General features: G+C 34.7%; 12 protein-coding genes across 12 annotated transcripts, besides 1 other annotated feature; 7 read left to right on the top strand and 5 right to left on the bottom strand.

The window, feature by feature from the left end:
• Positions 1-83: 83 nt before the first annotated feature.
• Positions 84-2,570, bottom strand: TVAGG3_0387590 (DNA MISMATCH repair protein MUTS family member family; the record flags this gene model as incomplete). Its single annotated transcript, XM_001306677.1, has 1 exon — positions 84-2,570. One exon carries the CDS (start codon positions 2,568-2,570, stop codon positions 84-86), a length of 2,487 nt encoding a protein of 828 aa, XP_001306678.1.
• A 202-nt stretch (positions 2,571-2,772) lies between these two features.
• Positions 2,773-3,469, bottom strand: TVAGG3_0387580 (signal peptidase subunit family; the record flags this gene model as incomplete). The annotated part of the gene is made up of 1 exon (XM_001306676.1): positions 2,896-3,384. The coding sequence occupies one exon, from the start codon at positions 3,382-3,384 to the stop codon at positions 2,896-2,898; it is 489 nt and encodes a 162-aa protein (XP_001306677.1).
• A 359-nt stretch (positions 3,470-3,828) lies between these two features.
• Positions 3,829-6,368: a mobile genetic element.
• On the bottom strand, positions 4,625-6,094 carry TVAGG3_0387570 (MULE transposase domain-containing protein; the record flags this gene model as incomplete). The annotated part of the gene is made up of 1 exon (XM_001306675.2): positions 4,625-6,094. One exon carries the CDS (start codon positions 6,092-6,094, stop codon positions 4,625-4,627), a length of 1,470 nt encoding a protein of 489 aa, XP_001306676.2.
• Positions 6,369-6,496: 128 nt separating the features above from the next.
• TVAGG3_0387550 (protein serine/threonine kinase protein) lies at positions 6,497-7,818 on the top strand (the record flags this gene model as incomplete). The annotated part of the gene is made up of 1 exon (XM_001306674.1): positions 6,513-7,706. The coding sequence occupies one exon, from the start codon at positions 6,513-6,515 to the stop codon at positions 7,704-7,706; it is 1,194 nt and encodes a 397-aa protein (XP_001306675.1).
• Positions 7,819-8,513: 695 nt separating this feature from the next.
• On the top strand, positions 8,514-9,848 carry TVAGG3_0387540 (uncharacterized protein; the record flags this gene model as incomplete). Its single annotated transcript, XM_001306673.1, has 1 exon — positions 8,641-9,759. The coding sequence occupies one exon, from the start codon at positions 8,641-8,643 to the stop codon at positions 9,757-9,759; it is 1,119 nt and encodes a 372-aa protein (XP_001306674.1).
• A 59-nt stretch (positions 9,849-9,907) lies between these two features.
• Positions 9,908-11,622, top strand: TVAGG3_0387530 (mucolipin family; the record flags this gene model as incomplete). Its single annotated transcript, XM_001306672.2, has 1 exon — positions 10,205-11,476. The coding sequence occupies one exon, from the start codon at positions 10,205-10,207 to the stop codon at positions 11,474-11,476; it is 1,272 nt and encodes a 423-aa protein (XP_001306673.1).
• A 429-nt stretch (positions 11,623-12,051) lies between these two features.
• Positions 12,052-12,852, bottom strand: TVAGG3_0387520 (uncharacterized protein; the record flags this gene model as incomplete). Its single annotated transcript, XM_001306671.1, has 1 exon — positions 12,110-12,847. The coding sequence occupies one exon, from the start codon at positions 12,845-12,847 to the stop codon at positions 12,110-12,112; it is 738 nt and encodes a 245-aa protein (XP_001306672.1).
• Positions 12,853-13,309: 457 nt separating this feature from the next.
• Positions 13,310-15,857, bottom strand: TVAGG3_0387510 (Cullin family; the record flags this gene model as incomplete). The annotated part of the gene is made up of 1 exon (XM_001306670.2): positions 13,348-15,843. The coding sequence occupies one exon, from the start codon at positions 15,841-15,843 to the stop codon at positions 13,348-13,350; it is 2,496 nt and encodes an 831-aa protein (XP_001306671.1).
• A 984-nt stretch (positions 15,858-16,841) lies between these two features.
• TVAGG3_0387500 (ATP binding) lies at positions 16,842-19,683 on the top strand (the record flags this gene model as incomplete). The annotated part of the gene is made up of 1 exon (XM_001306669.1): positions 16,855-19,602. The coding sequence occupies one exon, from the start codon at positions 16,855-16,857 to the stop codon at positions 19,600-19,602; it is 2,748 nt and encodes a 915-aa protein (XP_001306670.1).
• Positions 19,684-20,464: 781 nt separating this feature from the next.
• TVAGG3_0387490 (uncharacterized protein) lies at positions 20,465-21,156 on the top strand (the record flags this gene model as incomplete). The annotated part of the gene is made up of 1 exon (XM_001306668.2): positions 20,469-21,125. The coding sequence occupies one exon, from the start codon at positions 20,469-20,471 to the stop codon at positions 21,123-21,125; it is 657 nt and encodes a 218-aa protein (XP_001306669.1).
• A 515-nt stretch (positions 21,157-21,671) lies between these two features.
• TVAGG3_0387480 (39 kDa initiator binding protein ibp39) lies at positions 21,672-22,732 on the top strand (the record flags this gene model as incomplete). The annotated part of the gene is made up of 1 exon (XM_001306667.1): positions 21,693-22,718. The coding sequence occupies one exon, from the start codon at positions 21,693-21,695 to the stop codon at positions 22,716-22,718; it is 1,026 nt and encodes a 341-aa protein (XP_001306668.1).
• A 371-nt stretch (positions 22,733-23,103) lies between these two features.
• TVAGG3_0387470 (dolichyl-phosphate-mannose-protein mannosyltransferase protein) lies at positions 23,104-23,697 on the top strand (the record flags this gene model as incomplete). The annotated part of the gene is made up of 1 exon (XM_001306666.1): positions 23,104-23,697. One exon carries the CDS (start codon positions 23,104-23,106, stop codon positions 23,695-23,697), a length of 594 nt encoding a protein of 197 aa, XP_001306667.1.
• Between the last annotated feature and the right edge of the window lie 1,575 nt (positions 23,698-25,272).

Below are 25,272 nucleotides of genomic sequence, written 5' to 3'. Positions count from 1 at the left end.
AATGTTCAAATTCAAAAAATAAAATAAAATTTTTATTGAAAAAATTTAATGTCACTTTTGACGATAACGATTATTTTCGTATTTCATTTGATGGAGCATCTTTTTCTTATGGATGTAAGACATGCTCTTAATCCATCATTATCGAGATTTGTTGTGTTTAAGTTGATTATTCTTTGGATCAAAGCTGCAGCAGCATTTTTTCCAGACATTTTCTTTTTCTTCTCTTTTGGAACAGAAATGTTTTCATAAACTTCTTTTGCATAAGAAATTACATCTGAAGGTAAAAATCCTTGTGCGGCTCTGATTCCGTACATCATTTCACTCAAATTCCCTTCTCCTACTTTGTATGTGAATGAAAATTTTCCATCAGAATTCACTTCACTTATCATTTGATTTGAGTTCACTTCTTTGTAAATATTTGACATTTCTTCCAATTCTCTATAATGAGTTGAAATAATTGCGAATGACTTATTAATTATCAACTTCTCAATCAATGTCCATGCCAATGAGCAGCCATCGAGTGCTGATGTAGAACTACATGGTTCATCAATCAAAACTAAACTTCGTTGGTCGGAATGCATCGAAATATTCGATAATTCCATCATTTCTCGTTTGAATGATGATGTTCCACTCTCAATGTAATCATTAACTTGACTTGATTTGATAAAAAGAGAGGAAATAATTGGAACAGACAATTCTTTGCATGGAACAAAACATCCTGTATTTGCCATGATCAAATTCAAACAAATTGTCTGTAACAATGTTGTTTTGCCACTGGCATTGACACCACTCAAAATCGAGATTTTTTTGACAGGTGTCAAATAAATTGACAATGGAATGAATTCATTTTTCATGTCACTTGTCAGTATTTTTGACATGTTTTCAGAGAGTTTGTTTTGGAATATTTTTTCCATGACGGGATTTCTTCCGTCAACCATTTTGATTGATGTCATTTTTTCATCAATAATTGGTCTATTTGCATTCTTCATTTCGCTTGTGACAACTGCAAGTGAATAAAGGAAATCAATAAATCCGATGGCTTCACTTATTGAATAAATTGATGAAATGAATTCTCTGATATTGTTCATTTTTGATTCCGCAAATTTCTGAGAAACAGAAATTGTGTCAAATTCAGAAGATTCATTTGATTTGTTGAGAATCAGGAGTTCTTGCGTTGTGCAGGAGATATATGAATCAGAAGAAGTGACAAAAATGAACTCACTTGGTAATTTCAATTGATTTTTGTCCATGTCACTTTTCTTGATTTGGATATGATATCTTCTTGATTTGTTGAACTTGATTTGACATTTTATTGAGTATTTGTCAAATATTTCTTGTGGCAAATTGTATATTTCTTCAATTGTCTTGTCATATGTCTTCCTTGTAACATCTAAAACAGAATTACGACCATTTTTGACAATGTAAATATACTTTGAATTGTCACCTTTGTATTGTTTTTTGTCATTGTCAAAAGTATCATCAAAATCTGACAAAGCTTCGATTATTTTGTCAAAATTACTTTGTTCGATTGCGCCTGTCAATGATTTTGCCAAAACATTTGACATTTGACTTAAACAATCATGTATTTTTGACATGTTTTTTGACACTGTCAAAAGTTTCAAAATTACATCTAGACTGAAAGATGGCTGACATTTCTTTGCATGATTTGCAACGAGATAAGTGATAACTGGATCTAAGTCATCAATTCCTTTCAAGGAATTCTTGATTTCATTTTTCAATTCATCATTATCTGCCAATTCTCTGACGAAATCAAGTCTTAGATTTATGTGTCTTGGATCTGAAGGTGGTGCAGCCAAATTTGACCTCAAAAACCTTTCTCCATTTGTTGTTATCGTTCTATCCAAGAAATTAAAAAGTGACGGTGTTGCCAAATTTTTCTTGGATGTTGAAAATCTGAGTAGACTTGATTTTGGAGCAGTGATGATATTGAAATTTGTGAGGCACATTGGATCAATCATCAAGTGTCCTTCCAATGGATGAAATACAGTGCGTAACGAGGAAGGATAGATCTGGATGTTTTCATTGTTAAGAGCGTAATTGATTACTGCATTTGCTGATGAGAGACAGAGGTATCTGTTCTTTGTAGGTGTTGTAGAGCCAAATATTTCGTTCGGACAGTTCGAAAGTTGGTTGAGTAACTCTATACCTTTCGAATCTGAGAACTGAGAACGAGGAATATTGACAATCTTTGTATCATCGTACTTTTCGGAGAGTATTTGAGTAAAAGCAGACTTGACTGGTGATTGAACAACGAGGATTTTGGAAGGAGATGTAACTTCAAGGATGTTGTTAGCGTAAGAATACAGCGAAGTGTCTGAGAACTGGTATAATGACAGTGAAGGAGGATGTAGGCTTAACATCGCGATTCCAACTTCTCTGGTTCCGTTTTCAATGCAAGCAGCATAAATTTGGGAAGTATCTTCATCATTTCTTGGAGTTGTTGCAAGATGAGGAGTCTTTGCTGGGTCTTGCATATAAGGCGATCTTATATTGGACTGGAGAGCTACAACTCTTCTTGTTCCAGGAGTTGTTTCGAAGCCAGCTTCCATTAAGAAATTTTCTAATTAGACTGATGTCCGACGATTATTATCCCTTCAATTGCCGCATCAAATTTTTAATTAGTGTTTTAGAAACAATATCAGAAATATGTCTCATTGAGATAATGCAAAATATTTGTATATGAAATGAAACTGAAATATTTCGAATAGATCTGATAAGATAAAACAAATGTTAAAATGAAAATTCCTATTGTAAAAAGTAAATTTGAAGTTATCTTTTATTAGATTGTGTAAGAAAAAATAATTTTATTTGCATCAGGAAATAAAAAAAATATAATATAGAGAGATTCCTTCGTAATTTCGGGCAACAAACAATTTAGTACAATACGTCGATAGTTGGTGCGTTGAAATGCTCTGATGGAAGAGTAAATTCTATGGATTTAACAGTTGCTGTCTTAAAGAAGCCAATGAACGGAACAAGTTGGAAGCGGAAGTAAAGTTTAATTGTTTTTCCTTTCATTGATTCACCAACTTGACGGAAAGTGAAGCTTCCTTCAGTACTTGTAAGATTAACATATGGATTTTCACGATAAACAAGTTTATTCCAGAGAATCGAACGGTGTTTATTAACTCCATTGCTTGTTTCCCATTCGGCTTCGATGTATGCATAAAAGAGGCGAGTATTGACATGAACTAATTTTGAAAAATCTGCTGAGATGTTGAAAAGAAGTTTAGCTTCCTCGAACTTTCTGTTTGAATAACCGAATCCGTCAACTTTGTCAACTGCAAAATCAACAACTGGATCCATAGAGTAAAAGTAAGCCATGATAGCGCCAAAGCCTGCAACAATGCAAAATGCAGTCATTGACATATAGAATAGGGAGTAACCCCTATTGAAGAAATTGGTCATTGAAAACATTTCGAAATCTAAAAAGCCAAAATAATAACCGTTCTTGCCATCTCATTTCATTTTTCTGCCAGCCTAAGCGAAAATATTAGAATTATGATATCTGACGCTACATTTCAGCCAAATGTTTGGTTATTGCTTAGCCAAATAGATTTCATTAAGGAATTCCTAAGATTTCATCATTTTTTTAATTCAAAATTGTGTGATTTTATGTTTTCTTGCTATTTAATATGACAATGATCTGTATTTTTGATTTGAAAAATTTCGAGATTCAAAGTAATGGATTATTTCTAAAATTACATTATAAATCGATAGAATTACAAAATGGTTATATCGTTATATGCACCGCAATTGATAAAAATGGGATTGAGGAAATCAATAAAACTAAAAAACAGCGATAAAGAGATTGGGACAAAGTTGCAATTCGGCACTTTTTGTAAAAAAATGGGGTCATACTCATAATGAATAGAGACTTATAGCCAAGTCTTGATATCATGCAGGGAGAATATACATTGATAAGCAATTATATTTTATAGTAGTAGTATTCAGAAATTCTTACAATTTACAATATAATTTTCAAAAATGGATAAAGACTAATAGCCAAGTCTTGATATCATGCAGGGAGAATATACATTGATAAGCAATTATATTTTATAGTAGTAGTATTCAGAAATTCTTACAATTTACAATACAATTTTCAAAAATGGATAAAGACTAATAGCCAAGTCTTGATATCATGCAGGGAGAATATACATTGATAAGCAATTATATTTTATAGTAGTAGTATTCAGAAATTCTTACAATTTACAATATAATTTTCAAAAATGGATAAAGACTAATAGCCAAGTCTTGATATCATGCAGGGAGAATATACATTGATAAGCAATTATATTTTATAGTAGTAGTATTCAGAAATTCTTACAATTTACAATACAATTTTCAAAAATGGATAAAGACTTATAGCCAAGTCTTGATATCATGCAGGGAGACTCTCTACAAATACAAAAATTGATTATCATAAGGAAATACAAATTTATCAATTTTCATGTGAAAATTACATAAATTTGTTCTCCAATAAATAGCAATAATACTTTGAATGTTATATTAAGTAATATAGCTTCAGGTAAATAAGCTTACACTTCAAAAATATACTGTTTATTCATTAATTTTAAAAAAAGTCCAAATTATCTAATCTTGCTTACTCTTCCTTTAAACTTCTTTGTGCCAAATTTAATATTGCCTTCAAAGATGGAATAAGGACATTAGGTTCAATCCTTCGGCTTTCGACAATTTCCAAAATGTGTTGAATTAATTTCAAACATTCATCGTGTTTTGAAGCTCTTTGCTCAACAATCTGATTACCTGCCCTTGTAAGAATTCTTACTGCTCTTTCTTCATTCAAAACATTAGCGACTTGAACCTTAATAATCGCATTTGGAATCACAACAGTGATGAGAGTTATGACGATGTCATCAATGCGCTCATTTTTCTTACCCAAGAAAAATGTTTGCTTTAATTGATGAAAGTGTGATTCCGCAATGTTATTCGTGGAATCACCTTCTCCACGATATAACATCATCCAATGTTCTTTGGTTCTTCTCCATTGTTTATCGAAATACTTCAAAGCGCGCGGTTCTTCTTCTTCTAACATTGTTGTCAAGAACTCATATGTTTCATCAGACTCTTCAGCCAGCTTTTCTGCATTCGTTGCATCTGCACGTAATGTCAAAAAGTCCATTGCTAAATAGAAGTTCTCAAAATTCTGTGGATTGTCAAAATAGCTTCCAACTTTTGCACATGCGCGTAAAACATGCACAGCGCACCAACTGAGCTGCGCAAGAGGAAATCCGTCCTCAATTGCGCGAGCAATGTTTAGCGCACAGTCAGCGCTCCAATGCTGTGGATCCAGGTGCGCAAACTCACAGAATTTCACCAAACATTCTTGAATTTTTTCAGATGTCTGAGGGTTCACTAAAAAATAGCAAAAGGGGAAAATTGTGTTTTGACTTGTTTTCATTGTTACTGCAAACAATTGGATCTTTCCTTTAATTAAAGAATGAGTGGAATCGACGTGGAGAGGGTTATCAATGCTATGCACCAATTCTTTTGCAGCAAAAGGTGCATATATGATTGTAAACTCGGAAAAATCTCCATTGTAATCAAATTGAACGAGATCATCTGGGCACTCTTCCTGTAAATTATTCAAAAATGCTTCCAAAGAAGTGTAAGGATCGTTTGATAATCTTTGTGCAATAATCTCATCAAGGCGATAAAATTTGTGCTTTAAAGCATCAGTAGACTGCGCGAAAAGTTTCATCGTTTCTTTGTTATTCGTATCAATTCCGAACTTATCAAAAAATGCTTTTTGAGCAAGAAATTGCTTTCCACCGTTTTTAATATAAAGTTCGATCCATTTTTGATAAAATTTACTCGCGTAATGTGAACCCATTTCAACTCCTATATGATGGCAATGTTCTTCATTAACTTTGCTTATAGTAAACACTCCATTTTGTTCTTCAACCCTAAATTTTGCCTTGCATAGGGGATACGAACATGAATAAGTGACATATTGCTTTGGAGATCCCGTTCTTCTTCTGTACGGGACACCGCCCTTGACTTCCTGTTTAATACCAAAAGCAATAAGCTCCTCTAAGTCCACCGAAATCATAAAAATGAAGTGATTTTGAAAAGAGTTAAAAAAATTCAAATCACATCAAAAACAAAAACACATAAAAAATATTTTATTATACTCATTCGAAATTAAAAATAATAAAATTTATATATATTAATTTCATTAAATCAAGGTTAAAAATCTCACCGGAAAAATAACCTCAGTGTGATAAATTTATCACCGGAAAAATTTACAATAAGGTTAATACCGAAAATATCGAAAAATCAACATTTAAGGTTAATTTAAGAGTATGCACTTTTGTCACCTACTCCAGCGATAAATGAAAATTCCTTTGGGGAAATTATTCTCTATTAATTGGTGAAAATATTGCTGGGTTACCGCCAAAATTTGATAATCCTCCAGATTACCCTTTACAAATTCTCTCGTTATTCTTCAGAACTTTAGTTTACAAAAAATGGAGATGACTGTTTCGACACCGAATAAAATAGGTTCCTATCAGATCCGAGGAACCATTGGAACAGGTGCTTTCTCCGTTGTTAAACTCGCATACGATGAAGCGAGAAAGAGATACATGGCCTGTAAAATTGTTCCAAAATCAAGACTCTCTTCTCCAGAACTAGAACAAAGATTTGAGATAGAAATCAAGATTTTTCAGCAACTAACGCATCCAGGTATTATTACTTTATATGATTTACTCAAAGATGATCTAAATTATTATATTTTTATGGAATTTTGTCCCAATGGAGAATTATTCCAGCACATTGTCGATGAAGGCAAGCTTTCCGAAGATGAAACAAAAACAATTGTTTATCAAGTGTTTTCAGTGCTTTCGTATATTCATTCAAAAGGGATTGCCCATCGAGACTTGAAACCAGAAAACTTACTACTCGACGAACAAGGACATGTCAAAATCAGCGATTTCGGTCTTTCCAGATTTGTTGGGCAGACAGGAATTGCAAATACTCCATGTGGATCGCCTTGCTATGCATCACCGGAATGTGTTAGCGGTTGCCCATACAATGCTTTTACTAGCGATGTATGGAGCACAGGAGTTATTATTTATGCGATGCTTACAGGTCAGTTACCATGGACTAAGCGTAATCAGACACAGCTATTCCAGCAAATTAGGAGAGGCGAATATACAATACCAAAGCATTTAACCCCAGATTGCCAGAATTTCATCCAAGGCTTGATGACAGTTGATATAACGAAGCGCTTAACGATAGAAGAAGCCCTTAATCACCCATGGATGGCCGCTGTTACAAAATCATTCAGAGAGCAAGGTCTCTTCGAGGCAACGGAACATACTTGCCCTCTTGTCTCAACAAAAAAAGTCGAAGCCTTGTTTTGCGAAGATGCTGCTGAACCTCTTGCAATCGATCAGCGCACACTGTTTAGAAACCTATCTTTCTCTGACAAGTTATTTGGAAAAACGGTTAAAATGCTCAAAGTCAATAACTCGAATCTACCACAATTACAACAGAAAACATCAAAGCACAAGCATGGCACACCGCCTCCTTCGAAAGTTCTCGCTACAAAGACTATTCCAAAGAGGATGAGTCAGATTACAAAACCAACTACTATTACTGTAACTTCAATGAGCAAGCTGCCTCAATCAAAGTCTGGCATGCCAAAGCTCAAGAAGTAATGTTCAAATTTTGTGTTTTATTTATTTAGTTATTTTACCTAGTTCTATATGGATTATACATGATTTGTATTTATATATATATTGTTATTTAAATGATCAGTTTATTGTTGTTTTGCAATATACGTTATTTTTCAAACTTCCAAATTTTTCGCTTTATACTGTGTCTGTGAATGATCGATGTCATTGCTTTGATGTTTAACATGCTCAGAGCTTCTCAAAAGTGAAACTAATGTATAACAGTTTCAAATTAATCCTCATCTACAAAATATAAGGATATGAAACCCCATAATTTTTTGATTTATTTAAAATCTTCAGCTCAATGGCCTCTAAATAGCTTTATATCTCTGTGCAAAAATAAAAGGATAACAATTGACATCAAGCAGGCAGATCTCAGATTTAAGGAGCAGCTAATATCTCTCCCCAATAAGCAAAAACTTGAGAAAGAGAAAAATATCAAATAAAATTATTAAATTAGCTAGCATATTAATGTTGTTTATTATTTATTCATACATGGAAATCATTTAGGATAGAAATGTATTAGTGTTATAAGGATAAACTTATACTCTGAGGAGGAAATAACAAGAAAACAAAAAATCTGACAATTTTTGAGGAAACCGTTATGTAAAATTTTTTACATATTATTTGGAAATGAATTAGTTTGAAGTCTACTATATAAGTGAAACTCAATTTTGGAAAATTGACCCCTAAACTCAAGGAATTGATTTCCAACAATTCAATTGTTTTATCTGGAACGATTTGGTACATATGAATGGTATTATTTTCGATTTTTCCATGGGTTCTTCATTTGACAATTCATTTTTTTGTTTTCCAAATATCGTCAGAAAAACATAAGCGAGATAATGGCCCCAATACAAAGGGCCAGATCAATCCTGATACACAGAATGTCTTTGTAAGTCGGAATAATAAATCAAACATGCATGATTTTGGAAACGCCAAACAAAATAATGAAATTGAAGCTGACATTGAGCCCTTACATAATTATTCGGCTCAAAATATGCAAGATAATAGTTTTGCATTCCAAAGAAATCCTCAGCAATCAAATGATTACATTTTGCCTGAAGTTGAAGTCGATACTTCAGGTATCAAGTCTTATCAAGATAGAAATATGAATAAGAAAAGGAAGAAACACAAGAGTAGAAAGTCATACAGCCAAGATGAACCAACAGATCCATTTGCCCAATCAATTCTCACTCATAATACATCCGCAAATGCCTTAATCCCTCCAGATTATAACGAAGAACCTGTCTTAAACTCAATTGATTACAATGAAGACCAAGGTTTTCAAATTAATAACGATCAGCCAGATATTAATCAAATTCTTCCACCAATACAACCTAACTACAATTATAATAAGTATGAACAAGCCTATGATTCAGGTGATGTGTCTCAATCCGATGTATCAGTATCATTATCTCAATTCCTTGATGATTTCTCTATTTCGACATCAGATGCATCAAGGCAGATAAATGCTATGGCCGAAGATATTGAATCGATTAATGAATCTGTTGCAGAACAAATGATGAACGAATTAGTTGAAAAAATCGACCGTAAAGAGACACAAATTGATTTCAAGGATGACTTCTTGGGTATTCCAAAAGCAGGTCCTCTCGCGAACGATTCTGATGATGTTAGAGAAGATAAACATTATGAGATGACTCTCTTCCCTAAAAGTAGATTCCTTGAGGACACAGGACCTAAGAACTTCAAAACCAAGCACGTTCATAAGAATACTCAAGAAATTAGAACAGATAAAGATTTTTTCGAAGATCAAGACGCAGCAATATTCCCCCAGTACAATATTCTTCAGAGAGGAGTATACGATGATGATCCTATGGATGAATCCGAATATGAAGAAGATTTTGAGCCAAAATATGTTATATCAAGATATTTGCAAGATACTGATCAAGAACTGAAGAAGAGAAGAGCCGAAAGACGTAAAGAACACCATAAGCGATTTATTTCTCGAAAACGATTCAATCCTTTAATCCTTCCGAATTTTGAAGTTATACGTCGCAAGAAGACATCCAAATAAGCTTCAAAATTAATCATACTGCTGCTACCTTTTATATGTTAGCAGCAGACTTTATATTTGTTGACAATTTGTTATGTTTGTAAACCAAATTTTGTTAATTTTCTATAAAATTGTGTTTTTAGACTATTTGGAGACATTCGAGATGTGTGGTCAGTAGATCAAAAAATTGAATAAAATTAAGGCGACTAAAATCTGTCACTTTTGGAAAACGAGTGACTTTAGGCTTAGCTACCCCCAGGCCGCTACTATTAGCGGTCACCAGGATACTGTTCCAATAGAGACTCGCCCGATCTTCCATTTTAAACCAAAAGGCTTAAAACCTTATATTTCTCCCAAAAAGTTATTTATTCGCTGGGCTACACATCATAAGTTCCCATTGTCATGTTTTTTGGAGATTGCAATCATTGTACTATACTTTATTCTTGCTTTTTCAATTCAAACATCTATGATTCCATTCTTTCAAGATTTTGGTCGCGCAATTGACGGATATTTCTTAGAAGGACATTCAGAAAGTGAAGATGATGATATTGAAGATATATATGGTGATGCAAAACTATATACAAAGTCTGATGTTCTTGATGCCCTTAATGGATCATTCTACAAATACTTATTCTTTACAGATATATTCCCTTGTTCATACCCTCTTTCTAAATCTTCGGATCTTACATTCCAAATCAAGCTCAAAAATCAAGAACAATTATCATTCATCGTAACAGAAGATAATGTATCAGTTGCAAATGATATCGCTTTAAAATACATTGATACCTTTACTATATTCTCTCTTAGTATGACAATTACTTTGCATCCAAGAGAAGTTGGAACAATTGACTCTTATCAAGTTGGTGTCAGTTCAATATTCGAGTTTTACTATGGTACTAGTATCATTGTTTGGAAGAACTTGCACGAGCGATCAATCCTCTATTCTAAAAAGCCAACTTCTGGATTATTGACACAGTGGACGATTACATCAGCCGCATTCATTGTTACGTTTTCTCTTATCTGCTGCATCATTACAGTAATCTCTCTTATTCGATTTTACCAAACAGCCAAGCAAAAAGCATTAAAAGAAAGAACATCAGTTCTCAAATACTTCAGGATCAAATTAGATCCTTGGGAACCAATTTCCTTCTTATTAGATGCATGTTCTGTTATTTGTGTCTCCATTTTTATCAAATACAGCAAAGATATAAACGATAGCTTACCGTGGCCGATGTTTTTACTCAGTGCTTCATCATTTGCACATGTATTTGTCTTGTTTAAGTACTTCAGACTTGTTCCTTCTCTTTATCTTATTGTTAGAATGCTTGAACAAGGAATTGGCCCTGTTTTCAAGTTCTTAATTGGCTGCATGCCATTCTTCTTTGGATATATTTATGTTGGTGTTTGCTTATTTGGATGGTACAGCCCTCATTATACATCACCAAGACAAGCAGCGAAATTATTAATTTCAGCTTGTAATGGTGATTACCTTCTGGATGGATATGATGAGATGGCTTATGGTGCTGATAAGTCCAAGCTCATTCCATCCATTTATTTCACTTCTTTCATCTTCCAAGGACTTTGTATTTGGTTCTACGTCACTTTGGCAATCTTCCACGAGCTGTTGGAGAAACTCATCGAAGAAGAGGAAGGATACGAAGATGAATCAAGACCTCAAAGAGATGAATACCAGAAAATTCCGACATCAAGAGTTTTCGATAATAGCCGCTATGTTTGAAATAAATATATTTTTCTTATCTGTCTTATTAATTCATATTTTTTAGTTTTTATAATTCTGAACTTCAAAAATAAAATTCAAAATTAATTAATGATATCAAGAGATGTAATTCTAAATATAGTATTTTGTAAACTATCTGATGAATTTTTGTATCAAAAAATGTTAAAAGTCTTTCGTTTTCAGATGAAATATCTGCATCAACAGAGATTTAAACTGTTAATAGCTAGAGTTAAAGCATCTCCTAGCAAATAAATTCAAATATTATAAGAATAACTCTTATTAATATTGTAATTATGAGCATTGTTTAAATTTTTCATTTCCGTTTGTGAATATATGCACGAAAGCGGCTTACAGTTGTTCCATATATGTCTCATTTGATTTGTCATCATCTTTATGTTTAATGAAAAATACAAAAATTATTTCATTTATCTTTTGATTTCTGGTAGGTTTTGAATAGTAGATGATACATTTTCAAGATGCACGAGTATTTCATATACTTATATCCTTTTAATTCTCTTATTTAAAAATAAAAATATTAATTTTTCAAGAAAATTATATGAGAAATGATGAAAAATGTAAGAATTATAATATGTATTTTGTTTATGTTCAGTAATTTTAAGAATATAAAAGAATTTAAGCCATTCCGTAATTTTCGTCGAAAATAGTTTGTTTCTCCTTCTTCAAGATTTCAAAGTTGCTATCGATGAATCTAGCACCGAGAACAACAATGCCTGTGAAGATAAGCTTGAAGAATCCTAAGATGAAAATAACAAGTTGGCAAACAACGAAAATTGAGTGGCAAAAGTCTGAGTCCTTAGTGACTATATTCAAGAACTTGAAGAGGACAGCTCCGCAGAAGAAGCTTGCGTGAATTATATCTGTAACCCAGGCAACTTTGATCATTGTGTCTGTGCTTACAGCGTAAATCATGTCTGTTGTAACCTGGAAGCCAAGTTGTGAAACTGAAAAGGCTGAAATGAGGATATTGTGAAGGACTGGATGTTTTTCCCATCCAATCAAGTACATAAGAATGTAAGAAGCTGGCATTACTATGCAGGAAACAAGATGGATTGGATCAAGGATAGAAATGATCTTGAGTTGTGCTTGGAGAGCCTTCTTTGAACTTTTTCCAATGAATGTTCTTGTCTTGTATGAAGCACCAATTAAGAAAGGAGCTGTTAATCCCATGAAAATAAGAACAATTATCCTAGAATTGTCATCATCAATTGCGTCTGTAACAGATGGGAGTGTATAATCAAGATAGGAGGCAATTAATGTAACTGCAAATCCTGAAAGAATGCCAGATGCACCAAAAACGATGGAGAGCCAAAATGCGACAGCTGGCCACTTTAAAAATGGAAGATTTATCATTCTGCCAAAAATAAATTTGGAAAAAAAGTGAAATATAATCTTCAATTTTATCAACTTTTCTTATTCCAAAGACTTAATAATATAAAATAATTCTGAAATTTTTGATTTTGATCTAAAATTTTGAAAATTTGAAATTTCTTCATCGGATTTTGTTTGTTTATTGAATCCTAAATCATTCACCTGTCCTCATACATTGATAAATTTTCATGGAAATGATAAAGAAAATGAGATGTTTATATTAGACTGCATTAGGAATTGGGAATCGGGACCAATGATGAAGAAATTGAATTTGCCAGTAGATTCATAGCATTGACATAATGAATTCACGAAAGAAAAGATATTATTTAAATAAAAATTATTTTATTTAGTACTTTAAAACCTAAATTTCAACATCTAAGAGCTTTTAATGTGAAAGATATGTTTTAGGCTTAATGTTTTTGAAAGATTGTATTTTAAAAAAATAAAATCTAATTTTAATATAAAATAAAAAAACTTTACTTTTAACGTTTATATAAAACAGTTCCATCACTCTTGATTTCCAAATAGTTTTCTGGACCTGGTACAGCCATCTTATCCATCTTTGTTGTAATCTCTTCGATGCTAGGCTCGAAGTATTTTCTGCAAGCTCTAGCGACTTCTTCGATAAGCATTGTCTTAGAGATACCATCCTTATTACCCTTGCCAACACGAATGATGTGAATCGTGATCAACTGCTGCTTTCTTTCAGCAGCGACATCACTGGCCTTATCCTTCTGAACATCGACTGTTGGAATGGTAATGTTCTTCTGCTGATTGAAGAAGTTCTTGTTCAAGACCCATTCGATATCTTCCATCTTGTTAGAAGCTCCTTTATCCTTCATAGCGATGAGCTTCATGTGATACATCATCTTGAGATAAGCATCGACGAGGTCTTCCTTAACAGCTGTGATAGCGTTGATATCTGCCTTCTTGAGACCTGTCTCCTTTGCCTCGTAGATGGCCATTAAAATGGAGCCACCCCATGCATCGGTGTTGATTGTATAAACCTTTAGATTGGCAGACTTCTTGTTCTTTGGAACTCTGAATGTGAACTGGAGCTGTGAGATATCTGGAATGATCTTGAGATCAGAGTTCTGGTGGTTCTGCTGATAGAATCCAACGAATCTGTTGTGGAGATCCTGAAGGAATGGCATGATCTTGAAAGCGTTATCTGTAGCGAACTTCTCGACAATGTTATGGTTCAAGACTGTTGCAATGAAATCAACTTGGCTGTCGGAAGGTATTGTTGCCTTGAAGTTCTTTGTTGTGTCGATAGAAATTCTGACTTGGTTGTAAATTTCTTCAAGATGCTTACCGAAATCTTCTGTGTTGGAAGAAGCACCGATTGACTTGAGTTGTTTGACGATTTCGAACTCAAGAGCTCTTGTGTCTTGTTCGGACTCTCTGTTCTTGATGATACGCTGGATCTGGTAGTTCATGAAGAGAGGAACGAAAACAGCTTTGTCTGTTGTGAAATCGAAGAAGAGCTTGCAAATTTGTGGGAACTTGGACTTGTATTCATCTGGAATGTTCTCGAGGTTGTTGACAACGGAATAATGGATGAACTGAACTAAGTTGTAATGTGGTCTGAACTCCTTTGCATTCCAGGCTTGTTCAACGGCATTTGACATCTTCTTCTTGTCACTTGAATCTTGGAAGATCTTGTTGAAGTTGGAGTAGAGTTTAAGTGCTGTAAAGATGAGATCTTTCATTGCTGTGATCTTCTCATCTTTGCCGATCTTGCTCTTGGATGATTTCTCTGCTGCGGATGCTGTTCCGGCCTTTGGTGTTGCCTTCTTGACAATTCTCATCTTTGGCTCTGCTGTTGTTGGCTTTTCTTCGTTCTCCTTTTCTTCATCATCTTCCTTCTCTTCGTTGTCTTCCTTCTTTGCGACAACTTTCTTCTTGATGATCTTCTTGGCGACTGTCTTCTTTGCAACAGTCTTCTTTGCTGGAGCTGCTTTCTCTTCATCGCCACCTTCTTTGGCGCCTTCTTCTTTATTCTCGGACTTGGCTGGGCCGTCTTCGAACTGTGGCCTGAAGCTGAGCATCCTGTTCTTGATGTAGTTGCAGAGGAGATCGATAAGAGGTTCAACGCGATTGATATCAGGTTCAACGCGACCGTTCATGTAGAGACGTGTTAATTTGTTCAACCTATCGAGAAGGTCTGTCTCGTCTTTCTCCAACAATGGGGCAACGTTGATTGACTTGTCGATATCGAAGAAGTCACCGTAATCGAAAAGTGCGCAAACTGATTCTTTGAACATCAAGTCAGCTTCAACCTTTCTGAAGATTGTGCTGATGATGTTCTCTTCGAGTGTGAGGTGAGTGAATGAGTCGGATGTGTACTTGGCAATGTCACACTCGTTTCTCTTCTCGAAGAATTGGTTAAAGTATGCGTAAACGCCGCCGGTGAAGTCAATCTTGAAAGTGGCCAAGATCTTGTTATTCTCATCACAATCTGGATTAAACTGGTAGAAGGAATCAACGATGTTCTTTGGAATAGAATAATTTGTATCGGTTGGTGTATCACGGAAATAGTCGATCTGCTTGAGAAGAGCTTTGGTAACTGATGAGATAATGCTCCTGTCGGAAATGACCAATTTAAAGTATATTCTTCTTATGATCATTCTGGACTTGTTTTCGGGACTAGACTTAGAATCATATGAACTGTAAATTTTTGGAATAATGTCGGAATAAATCTTAAAGTTATCGTACAATGTTGAGAAAAGGGAAAGGAGAGAATTGGATGTTACCTCTTTGAGCTGTTTCTCCCACTTTGCTATCTCCTCGTTGATCTTGTTGTTGAGGAGATCGAAAAGCTTGGCCTGGTTGTCGTTGTTGATGATTTTATCTGTACTTGAATACAAGGAGTTAAAATCATGCTTGCAGGGCTGGCGATGTATGATGCTATCAAGGCCTTCCTCAACGCGCTTGACATCAGGAGTAAGATCTACTTTGGCTTTTACTCTAGGCATTTTTAAAAAATGATGGAAAGTGACAACGAAATAAGTATTCACCTAATTTTTTCCAACCAAATTTTTGCATCACTAGATTGTTGGTGTTGATATTATAATAATTTTCAAAACATGAAAAATTCCACTATGAAAAATATGACAGAACAAAAGTATGCCAATTTACAAATTGAAATTTTTTGTTTTTCTTTTTTGTTGGAAATTTTTCTGATTTCTTTCTTGAATAACAATTATGAATTCACATCAAGATAGGGATAACGAATAATAATTAAATGTTTTCAAAGCAAATCAGAAGATCTGGAAAAATTTCGATATTCCAAAGATTAATCATAATAATCCCATCTCCTACCTATCATATTTTTATGATGATCTAGGTTAGAATGTTCATCCTTCACTGAGATTAAAGGAAAATATTTTCCAAAATTTCTCGTTGTTTTTTATAAGCAGTCATGAATGTGAAAATATCAATCAATGATGTTGTTTGTAATGCTGTAGAACATTTCTTGTGTTTCCGATAGTGATTTAAAAATAATTCAAGTATATTAAAGTCAAATTAACATAAAATTGAGTCTAAATTAATAAAATCGCCCCATATATGCTATATTTTTGTAGTTTGAGATTCCAAAAAAACGTATATTTTTAAACTTTTGATTATAAAAAATTCAGATTTTAACTTTATTTTTTAAAAATTCGCAATTTTTAAGAGATTTTTGGAAAATTAAAATCTATTAAATGCATTAATTATTACCATTAATTAGTATTCGATGATTTAATTGTCAATATTCCTTGAATAAAAAATTTGATTTTTAACTCAATCCAATTTTTTATCAAATAATTGTTAAATAACATATACCCAATAAATAAAATGCATTCTTGCTTTTTTTCTAAAAATTTAATTCAATTTATTTTGTTCGAGATTGAAAATAAAATAGTTTGTTTTTCGATATATTAATCAATATTCAAGAAATTGGTCGCATTTCTTTTTGGCCGGCCAAATAAATCAGTGATTTAGGAATGCTTTTATTTGCACTTGCATCCCTTGTCCACTCCGTTGTTGTTGGCTTAGATATTGGTCATGCCAACATCAAAGCAGGTATGGGCAAGTTTAGTGGTGTTGTTGCAGTAAATAACCAGCAATCCAAGAAATTATCTCCAACATTTTTCACAATGTACAACTATTCAGATCCAAAGAATTCCCGGCCAAGAAACGGCGATCACTGGACCCTCGAAGAAATCGATGAATGCGCATGGGATTATACATCTCGTGCTCAGGCAACAGGCAAACGTTTCCCACAGAATATTATCCAAAGCTTTTACCCTCTTCTTAGTAACTCCATTGGTTTATCCCATCGTGAGGCTCTTGCATCAACACTCCGCTATCTTTTGAGCACAATCGACTCTGGTGCTTATACACCAGAGAAGACACTTCTCACCCTCTCTGTCGAACCATTCATGTCTCGCCATGAAAGATATGCCCTCAGAGAAGCTGCAAGACTTGCAAATACAACATTAACATTTATTGTTGATTCTCCAACTGCTGTTGCTAACTATTACGTTCTCGGCAGACAGCAGAGACTTTCCAACAACATTGCTTTCATTGATATCGGTGCTACAGGCACATGGATTTCAATCTTCAGTTTCAGCCAGATGGGCAAGGATGTCATCATGAACCAGAAGGCTCTCGTTGCCAACGGCACACTTGGTGGCAACGCCATCGATAAAGTTCTCGGCGATTTCCTTTACCAGAAGTTTGTTGAAAAGACAGGCAAGACATCCGACTCCCCACGTGTTCGCAACATGTTCTATGATGCCGCTAAGATCGCTAAGGAAAGACTTTCAATCGATATCGAATACACAGTTTCCATGGAAGATGTTATCGATGAAGATGGTCTCGAATACGTCCTTACAAGACAACAGTTCAATGAGCTTATCCAGCCATTTGCTGATTCCCTTGGTGATCTTATTAACAACGCTATGGACAAGGCCGGCGTCAAGAAGATCGATACAGTTGAATCAATCGGTGGCAACTCCCGTCCACAGCTCTTCCACGAAGTCATGTCCAATGTTACAAAGTCTGATTCAATTTCCCACACACTCAATCCAGAAGAAGCAGTCATCCTCGGTGCTACTGTTCTCGGATCCACAAGATCATCATCCTACAGACTTCCAAAGAAGATCAAATCAACAACATTCTGCAATACTCATATCGAAGTCGAATTGAACGGTATCCGCAAGGATCTCTACAACGTTCATGACAAGATGGAGAAATTGATGCCACGCTACTACACATACAAGGAGCTCAAGGGCGAAAACATCACAATTTGGTCAGATAACAACTACGAGCTTCCTCTTGACATCTTCTCTGTCAACTTCGACGAAAACACAACATACAACGATACAGATGAAGTCATGATCAAGTACGGCCTTGATGATTTCACTTTACCATATATCAACAGAATTGAAGTCAACGGCCAGAAGCTCAACGCCACACATTACTTTGCTGATTGGCAGCTCAACGAAGAGCGCTTCAACCAATCACAGACATTCATCTTCAAGATGGAAGAAATTGAACGCGACCGCCACAACGCTTCCACAACACGTAACGAGCTTGAAGCATATCTCTTCCAGATCCGCACAAAGCTTGAAGATGACGAAGAGTTCAAGGAGTTCTGCAGCGAAGGTGATATCAAGAACATCACACTAGCCCTCCAAGAATCACAAGACTTCCTTGACAATCTTACAAACCCATACGCTCACTCCCAAGTCTTCAGAGATCAGCTCAACAAGTTCAAAGAGACAACAAAGGATGTCGAGATGAGAATTGAAGAGTGGAAGTTGATTCCAGAGAACATTGAGTCCCTCAACAAGACAATCAATGAAGTTGCCAAGTACTTGAAGGACGAAGTTCCAAAGAAGAGACCATGGTTAGTTACTCATTACAAAGATACATACGACAACCTCGTAGATAACTACAACCACACTAAAGAATGGCTTGAAGAGAACTATTATAACTTGACACACTGGAACAAGACAGTTAACCCAGAAACAAAGCACAACCAGATTAATGTCAAGCGCCAGATCTTGGAATTCAACATGAATGGTTCAAAGAGACAGAAGAAGCCAACACCAACACCAAAGCCAACTCCAACACCAGAAGGATGGACACCTCCACCACCAACACCAACTCCAGAGCCAACACCAGACTACAGGCACAAACATCGCCCACCACGGCCACATGACTACGACTACTCTGACTCTGACAGCGATCCAGACTTCAAGAGAGAACGCGAGGAAGACATGCACCATCCACCAACTCCTGAAGAGATTGAGAAGCGCATCGAACGTGATCAGCGCCGCCACGAGCGCCGTATGATGCGCCGCCACGAGAAGCACATGAAGAAGATGGAAGAGAGGAGGAAGAGGCATCAGGAATATCTCGACCGCGGCGAGATTCCTCCACCAGATACATCATCTGAAGAGGAAAGACGCAGAAGACATAGACCACCAACACCTCCACCACCACCACGCCCAGAGGGATGGGAAGGAGAATGGCCACCACGCCACGATGAGATCCCAACATTACCACCACCTCCACCACCTCCACATGATGATATCCCTCCACCTCCACCAAGACCAGAGGACATTCCACCACCACCACCACATGATATTCCACCACCACCACCAAGACCAGAGGACATTCCTCCACCACCACCACATGAGGATGTCCCACCACCTCCACCTCCAAAACCAGATGAACTCTAAGATTGAAAAGTTTAATCATAATAAATAAAAAAAATAAGTTTTAATATGGCGAAAAAAAAGTAATAAATTAGATTTTTTATATATAGAAAAAATTTTATTACCAATTTGAAATATAAAGTAGGATGTGCGATTAAAGAGATTTCTTCTTTCAACTTTGACGAAATTCTATTTCGATGATTTTTGGTCGGATAATGGTACTAAGTTTGATTGATTTGGAAATTATTTAGGTATTTTGCGCATTAAGATTGCTTACGGTAACAAAGGATGATAAATTTAATGGAAGATAATGTAATATCCCTAGAATATTGGATACTTGTAGGTAATATAAGGATTTTATTAAAGATCTCGAACCGAGATCGCTATTACAGAACAATGATCATTGAAAGTCAATGCCTACAAGAAATCATTATCTGAAAGAGCTAAGAAAAAAGAAAACACTCAGGTTATTTTTGTTTGAGACAATTGAAGTAAATAGAACTCAATAATTTCAAAAGAATCATTAATGTTAGAGCTAAATTATAACATTTATGTAGGAAATGGCCAATTTTATATAATCATACTATTCTTTGTTCCGAAAAATACAAAATATGATTGTATAATCATATCTAGAAATTGAGTAAAAGCATCGTTTTAATTTGAGGTAAGTTTGGCCCCAAAAAATAATGGCAAAATTGAAATCATTCTCAGAAAGTAATTTCAAATTTTGAGAGTTATATTTGATTAATTTGTGAGCCGCTGCGGTTTGCTTGCTCACAATTTTCGATGGTTACTCTGAATCAACTCTTTATCTAATATATACATGATAATTAGCAATATATTGCAAAAACAGAAATTCATTACGTATCGTTTTTCAGTTCACTTTACAAATGGGTTGCTTCTGCAAGGAGATGACAAAGACATTCATTGGTGCCACACTCGGTGGCATGACAGCCATCATTGCCGAGCGCGGTGTCAAGGGTGCTCAGGGCTCAGCCAACTTAGCTGACATTGCTCTCTCTGGCATGCACGTTGGTGTCAACTTCATCGCCTACCCAGTTGCTCTTCAGGTTCTCTCTGATGCCTTCCCAAAGTTCAAGAAGAATAAGGAAGATCCAAACGGCAACAAGGCCATCGTCTACGTTGCTGGTGGTATCACTGGCGCTCTCCTTGGCACACTTGCTAAGTATCCAATCGTCAAGGTTCAGGAATTCCGTGCTAAGGGCAAGACAACAGTTTCACCAACAGAAGTTGCTTCCAGATTCGTCGATTCAATCGGTGGCTCCATCGGCTTTGCTGCTACAATGGGCACAGTTGCTCCACATGTCCCAGCTTGCCCGAACAGCCTCGGCTCATGGGCTCGTGGCCACCTCTTAGTCCACATTTCCGATCTTGGTGCTACATTATTATCCTTCCCAGTTGCTCGCATCCGCTATGGTGCTTCCCTTGGTGGCATGATCCAGGGCTGGGCTAAGGGCCGCCTCGGCACAACAATCATCGGTGACGCTACACACCACTTCAAGGATGTTCTTGCCTTCATTAACTAAATCACTTATCTTATACGTAGTTTCTGTAATATCAAAAAATTTATTTAATTCTCTTCAAATTATTGAAATTTTAATATTTTAATTTTATTTTTTTTATTTCTTCTTATTGTAATGATATTTGTAAATAGCATCATGAGTTTTACTTACTCGCCTATCGCACAGATAAAATAAACCAAAGAAGAATTTTATGTCCCAAAATTATGTGTAACAAACCAATATTAACTTCAATTTATACGCATCAGCATAAGTTCTTACATGTTGTAATAGTTAGAAGAAAATATCTTTCATAATCTTCTTCAAAACAATTTTGGCGCCAAATTTTTTTGGGGCCATTTGTATATGAATTCAATTCTTTATCAGATGTTATTTTTGAATTTTAAATTTTAGGCAAAATTTTTCATTCATAAATTTCACTTTTTTTTCCAAAAATGCTCTCGCACATTTTTTTGCCCGGTCAAAAATAAAATTAGTTTATCAAAATTAAATAATATTAGTTAAATACTGACTCTTGACTAAGAGGAGTTTATTTCAAATCATGCCGCCGACGGTTTTTATCGTTAAATCACAATGGATTCCAATGACCTTGAAGCAAGTTTTACATCTCGTCTCCCACCGGAGATAGTGGCAGCTCTAAAAAGAAAATCTAGCCGTGATCCAAACTCTCGCTTTCCAAGGAAGTTACACATGCTCCTCACTTATCTTGCTTCAAATCCACAACTCGAAGAGGAAATTGGTTTATCCTGGATAAGCGATACAGAGTTCAAAATGAAGAAGAAAAATGTTGCACTGGTTATGGGAATTAAACTCAACACTCTCAACGTTAATCTTCGTGATCTTGCATTCGAGCAACTCCAACACGATAAAGGCGGATGGACCCAATGGAAACGTTCCGGCTTTACCAGAAATAGTGTATTCGAAGACCCAACTCAAAACGATTCCCCGATGCCAGTAAATACAAAAAGATCCAATGGTACGAAAAGAGTTGAATTTCCGACCACGAAGAAGTCGATGTGCATTGGAAATTCCACACCCAATGAACAAGAAACATTTAGGGCCAAAGTGGACGAAATCTGGTTTAGGTTAACGCAAAAAACAGACGGAACTGTTATGCGAGACTTCCTAATTGAAAAGGCTGCCGAATATTTCAAGCAGCCTGAACAACCAAAACAAAATGCGATAGAAGTAATTAGCGCCATTATGGCTCCTCAAGAAGAACAGACAAAAAGCAAGGCAGATCTTTATAAATTCTTAGCAATGTTTGGTCCTTATGAGACCATTATGCTTAAGATTGCTTCTTTACTTCTAATTTCGAATAACAAAGGCCATTGGCTTACCTTCGATCCTCAAGCTGAGAAGAACGCTAATAATCAACGCGATTCTATCTCAGGTTGGTTTGATCAAAACGAGCCAAACTGTTTGATCTTGAAGACCCCGACTGGAATAAGGAAAATATGGAACAAACCATTAATCGAAGCTACCGGACAATACTTAATGGATGAAAATGGTGAAAAATACGATTCTTGGGATAAATATTTTGAAATGAAGCCAATTGAAACTTACCTCACAGCTTATCCTACTTTCGCTCCAATGTAAATAGATGATTTTATTCGCTAAATAGTTATTATTTTATTGAATAATTTCAAAAAATTTTTCGGTTAGTTAATTTTCGTTCTATGTAAATACGACTAACAATTTTGGCTACCCGAGATCTATTAAAATTTCCTCTGTCTTTATCATAGAATTCTTGTAAGATGCATTTCACTTTTATTATTTGTATATTTTCATCTCATTTCACTAATTCCTTAAGTTTACCTATGGATGTCATTGCATCTCTACGATTTAACAATGATCAATTCCCAATTTTTTGATCAAAAAAAGCATCAAAAATGATTTTTTCAAGTAATGAATCACAATTAAAGTTTAATTTCATTAAAATATAAAAATTTGGAAGTCTTTTGTCAATTTTTTTCCCAAAAAAATGTTTTTGTTTTTTTGTAACTCAATATCTACAAGTGAAGAAGTATTGAAACAAATTGCAGAACTTCCAGTAACATATTATTCTATTGTTAGACTTGAAAATGTTCAATCACAGCTTCTCCTTTCTTCATTTGAAGGACATTATGTAACAGGAAGTAAGCAACAAATCGCAAGAGGAGTCAATTCATCCAAGCAAGCTCTTGCTGAACTGTATTTCAACGTTTTATCAAATAATCGCTCTTCAGTTTTACAAGGAGATTATGTAAGATGTGGCGATGAACTTACTTTACAGCATACTGTTTCAAGTGGATTCTTACACTCCCATAATTTCACTTCTCCACTTAATAGTGGCCATGAAATCAGTATTTATCCTTTACCTGACGAAATTGGTAACGTTTGGAAAGTTGTTTGCACTGGTGATATCATTAAATTCAGACAACCATTTAAATTACTTAACATTAAAATGAATGAATATTTATCAGTCAATGCAAAAGGTTTATACCCTGCTGATATTGGCGGGCATAACGAAATGTACTGCAGTGACAACCAGGATCAAGCTGATTGGTTCGTTCGCCATGGCGTGTTTGTGAACTAAATTTATATATTAGATTACTTAAATTTTTATAACATATATGCAAATTTACCAAGATATTATTAATTTGAATCACTTTTCATATAAGAATGATAGAAATTATTTAATTATTTTCAATATAAGTTTCATATTAGTAAGTCAATAAAAGAATTCTTTCAACAACGTCTACAATACTTGGTTTAATAAACTTTTTGATTGATATCCTTTGTAAAATTTATTCATGAAATAATCTTTTTATGTTGAATATATATCTACCAAATAAAACATTAAGAAATTGTCAATATGAAACAGGCTTCCACATAATATCATTTTGAATAAGTAGATAAGGACAAAAAAACGCATTATACAAGTTCTTACATTGTTTCACTGATTCTAGAATTAAGTATATTTGAACTATCAACAGGAACAAACAGTATCAGCATATCTCCTATTTTCACATATTTATATAATTCAACATAATGAAGAGGAGTTTCTCCAACAAGTTTTTTTTTTCAAATATTATTTGCATCAAAAAGATATCAAAACTTCTGCTGCTCCTTCATCAATATTTTTTATATTGACGTCTGCTCACCAAGGGAAATTAGGAGTTTGATTGTATCTTTATAATTATGTTTTGCAGCAAAATATGAAGCAGTTTCTTCTTCATTATTTTTTTTAGATTGATGATTGCTCCATGTGATATTAGTACTTTAACTATTTCTTTACAATTGCGAATGACTGCAAAATGAATAGGAGTGTCTTTACACTCCTTCTTTAATATTGTTAATATGGAAAAGATTGTTTTTTTAAGGGTCCACTGTAAAAATTGAAAGCATTGTAACAGACCCTTGAGAAAATGTCATCAACTCATTGTAATACGTATTAGACATCAATTCAAAGTGACATTGTTACACATCAAAATCAGTCAATATTATTCTCAGCAAAAAAGAAATACTCTATTTCCGTTATCATATTGTTCAGTCATATTGTAGGAAGGGCCAAAAGAATTTTTATATATCACTTGTTGAAGGCCATTCTAACTTCTTAAATTCATTGAGATATTCCTCAAATACATTCTTGAAAATTTCGTATTTCTTTTTTATGGAATATCTCAATGCAAATAAAAAAGCTATTCGTCATATATATTTATTTATGCTTTGCAAGATTTGAATTCTGAATTGTACATTTTTCGATTTTTTAGTCCAACAAAATTTCACTAGTGTGAATATTTGTAATGAACTAATCTCTTGCCTATTGCTCGATCCGCCTTGTTTATTAGGATTTATCAATTTCCGGCTGACAATGATTTCGATTTTTTGAATGCTGAGAATTTCCATTAATTATTTTTCATTTAAGGGTTTCGTTTTGCGAAAAAACGTACAATACGCAATTTCGCTAAAAAAACATTTAGCTAGCAATTTCGACATTTGACTCCACTCAAGACGTCACTTTTTTAATTTTGCGGTATCATATTTTTGGAAAATCTTTATGAATATATATAAAAAAAAAGGTAGTGGGGCTTCCAGGCACTTCGTGCCCTCTAGCCCCGAAGATGTTTAGTATAAATGAAGTTTTTATTCGGAAAATTGTTAGTCTTCT

The sequence above is a fragment of the Trichomonas vaginalis genome, chromosome V (assembly GCF_026262505.1).
Source record: "Trichomonas vaginalis G3 chromosome V, whole genome shotgun sequence".
Taxonomy (NCBI): domain Eukaryota; phylum Parabasalia; order Trichomonadida; family Trichomonadidae; genus Trichomonas; species Trichomonas vaginalis.
Note: the sequence above shows the minus strand (reverse complement) of the source record. Positions and strands in the feature narration are given on the sequence as shown.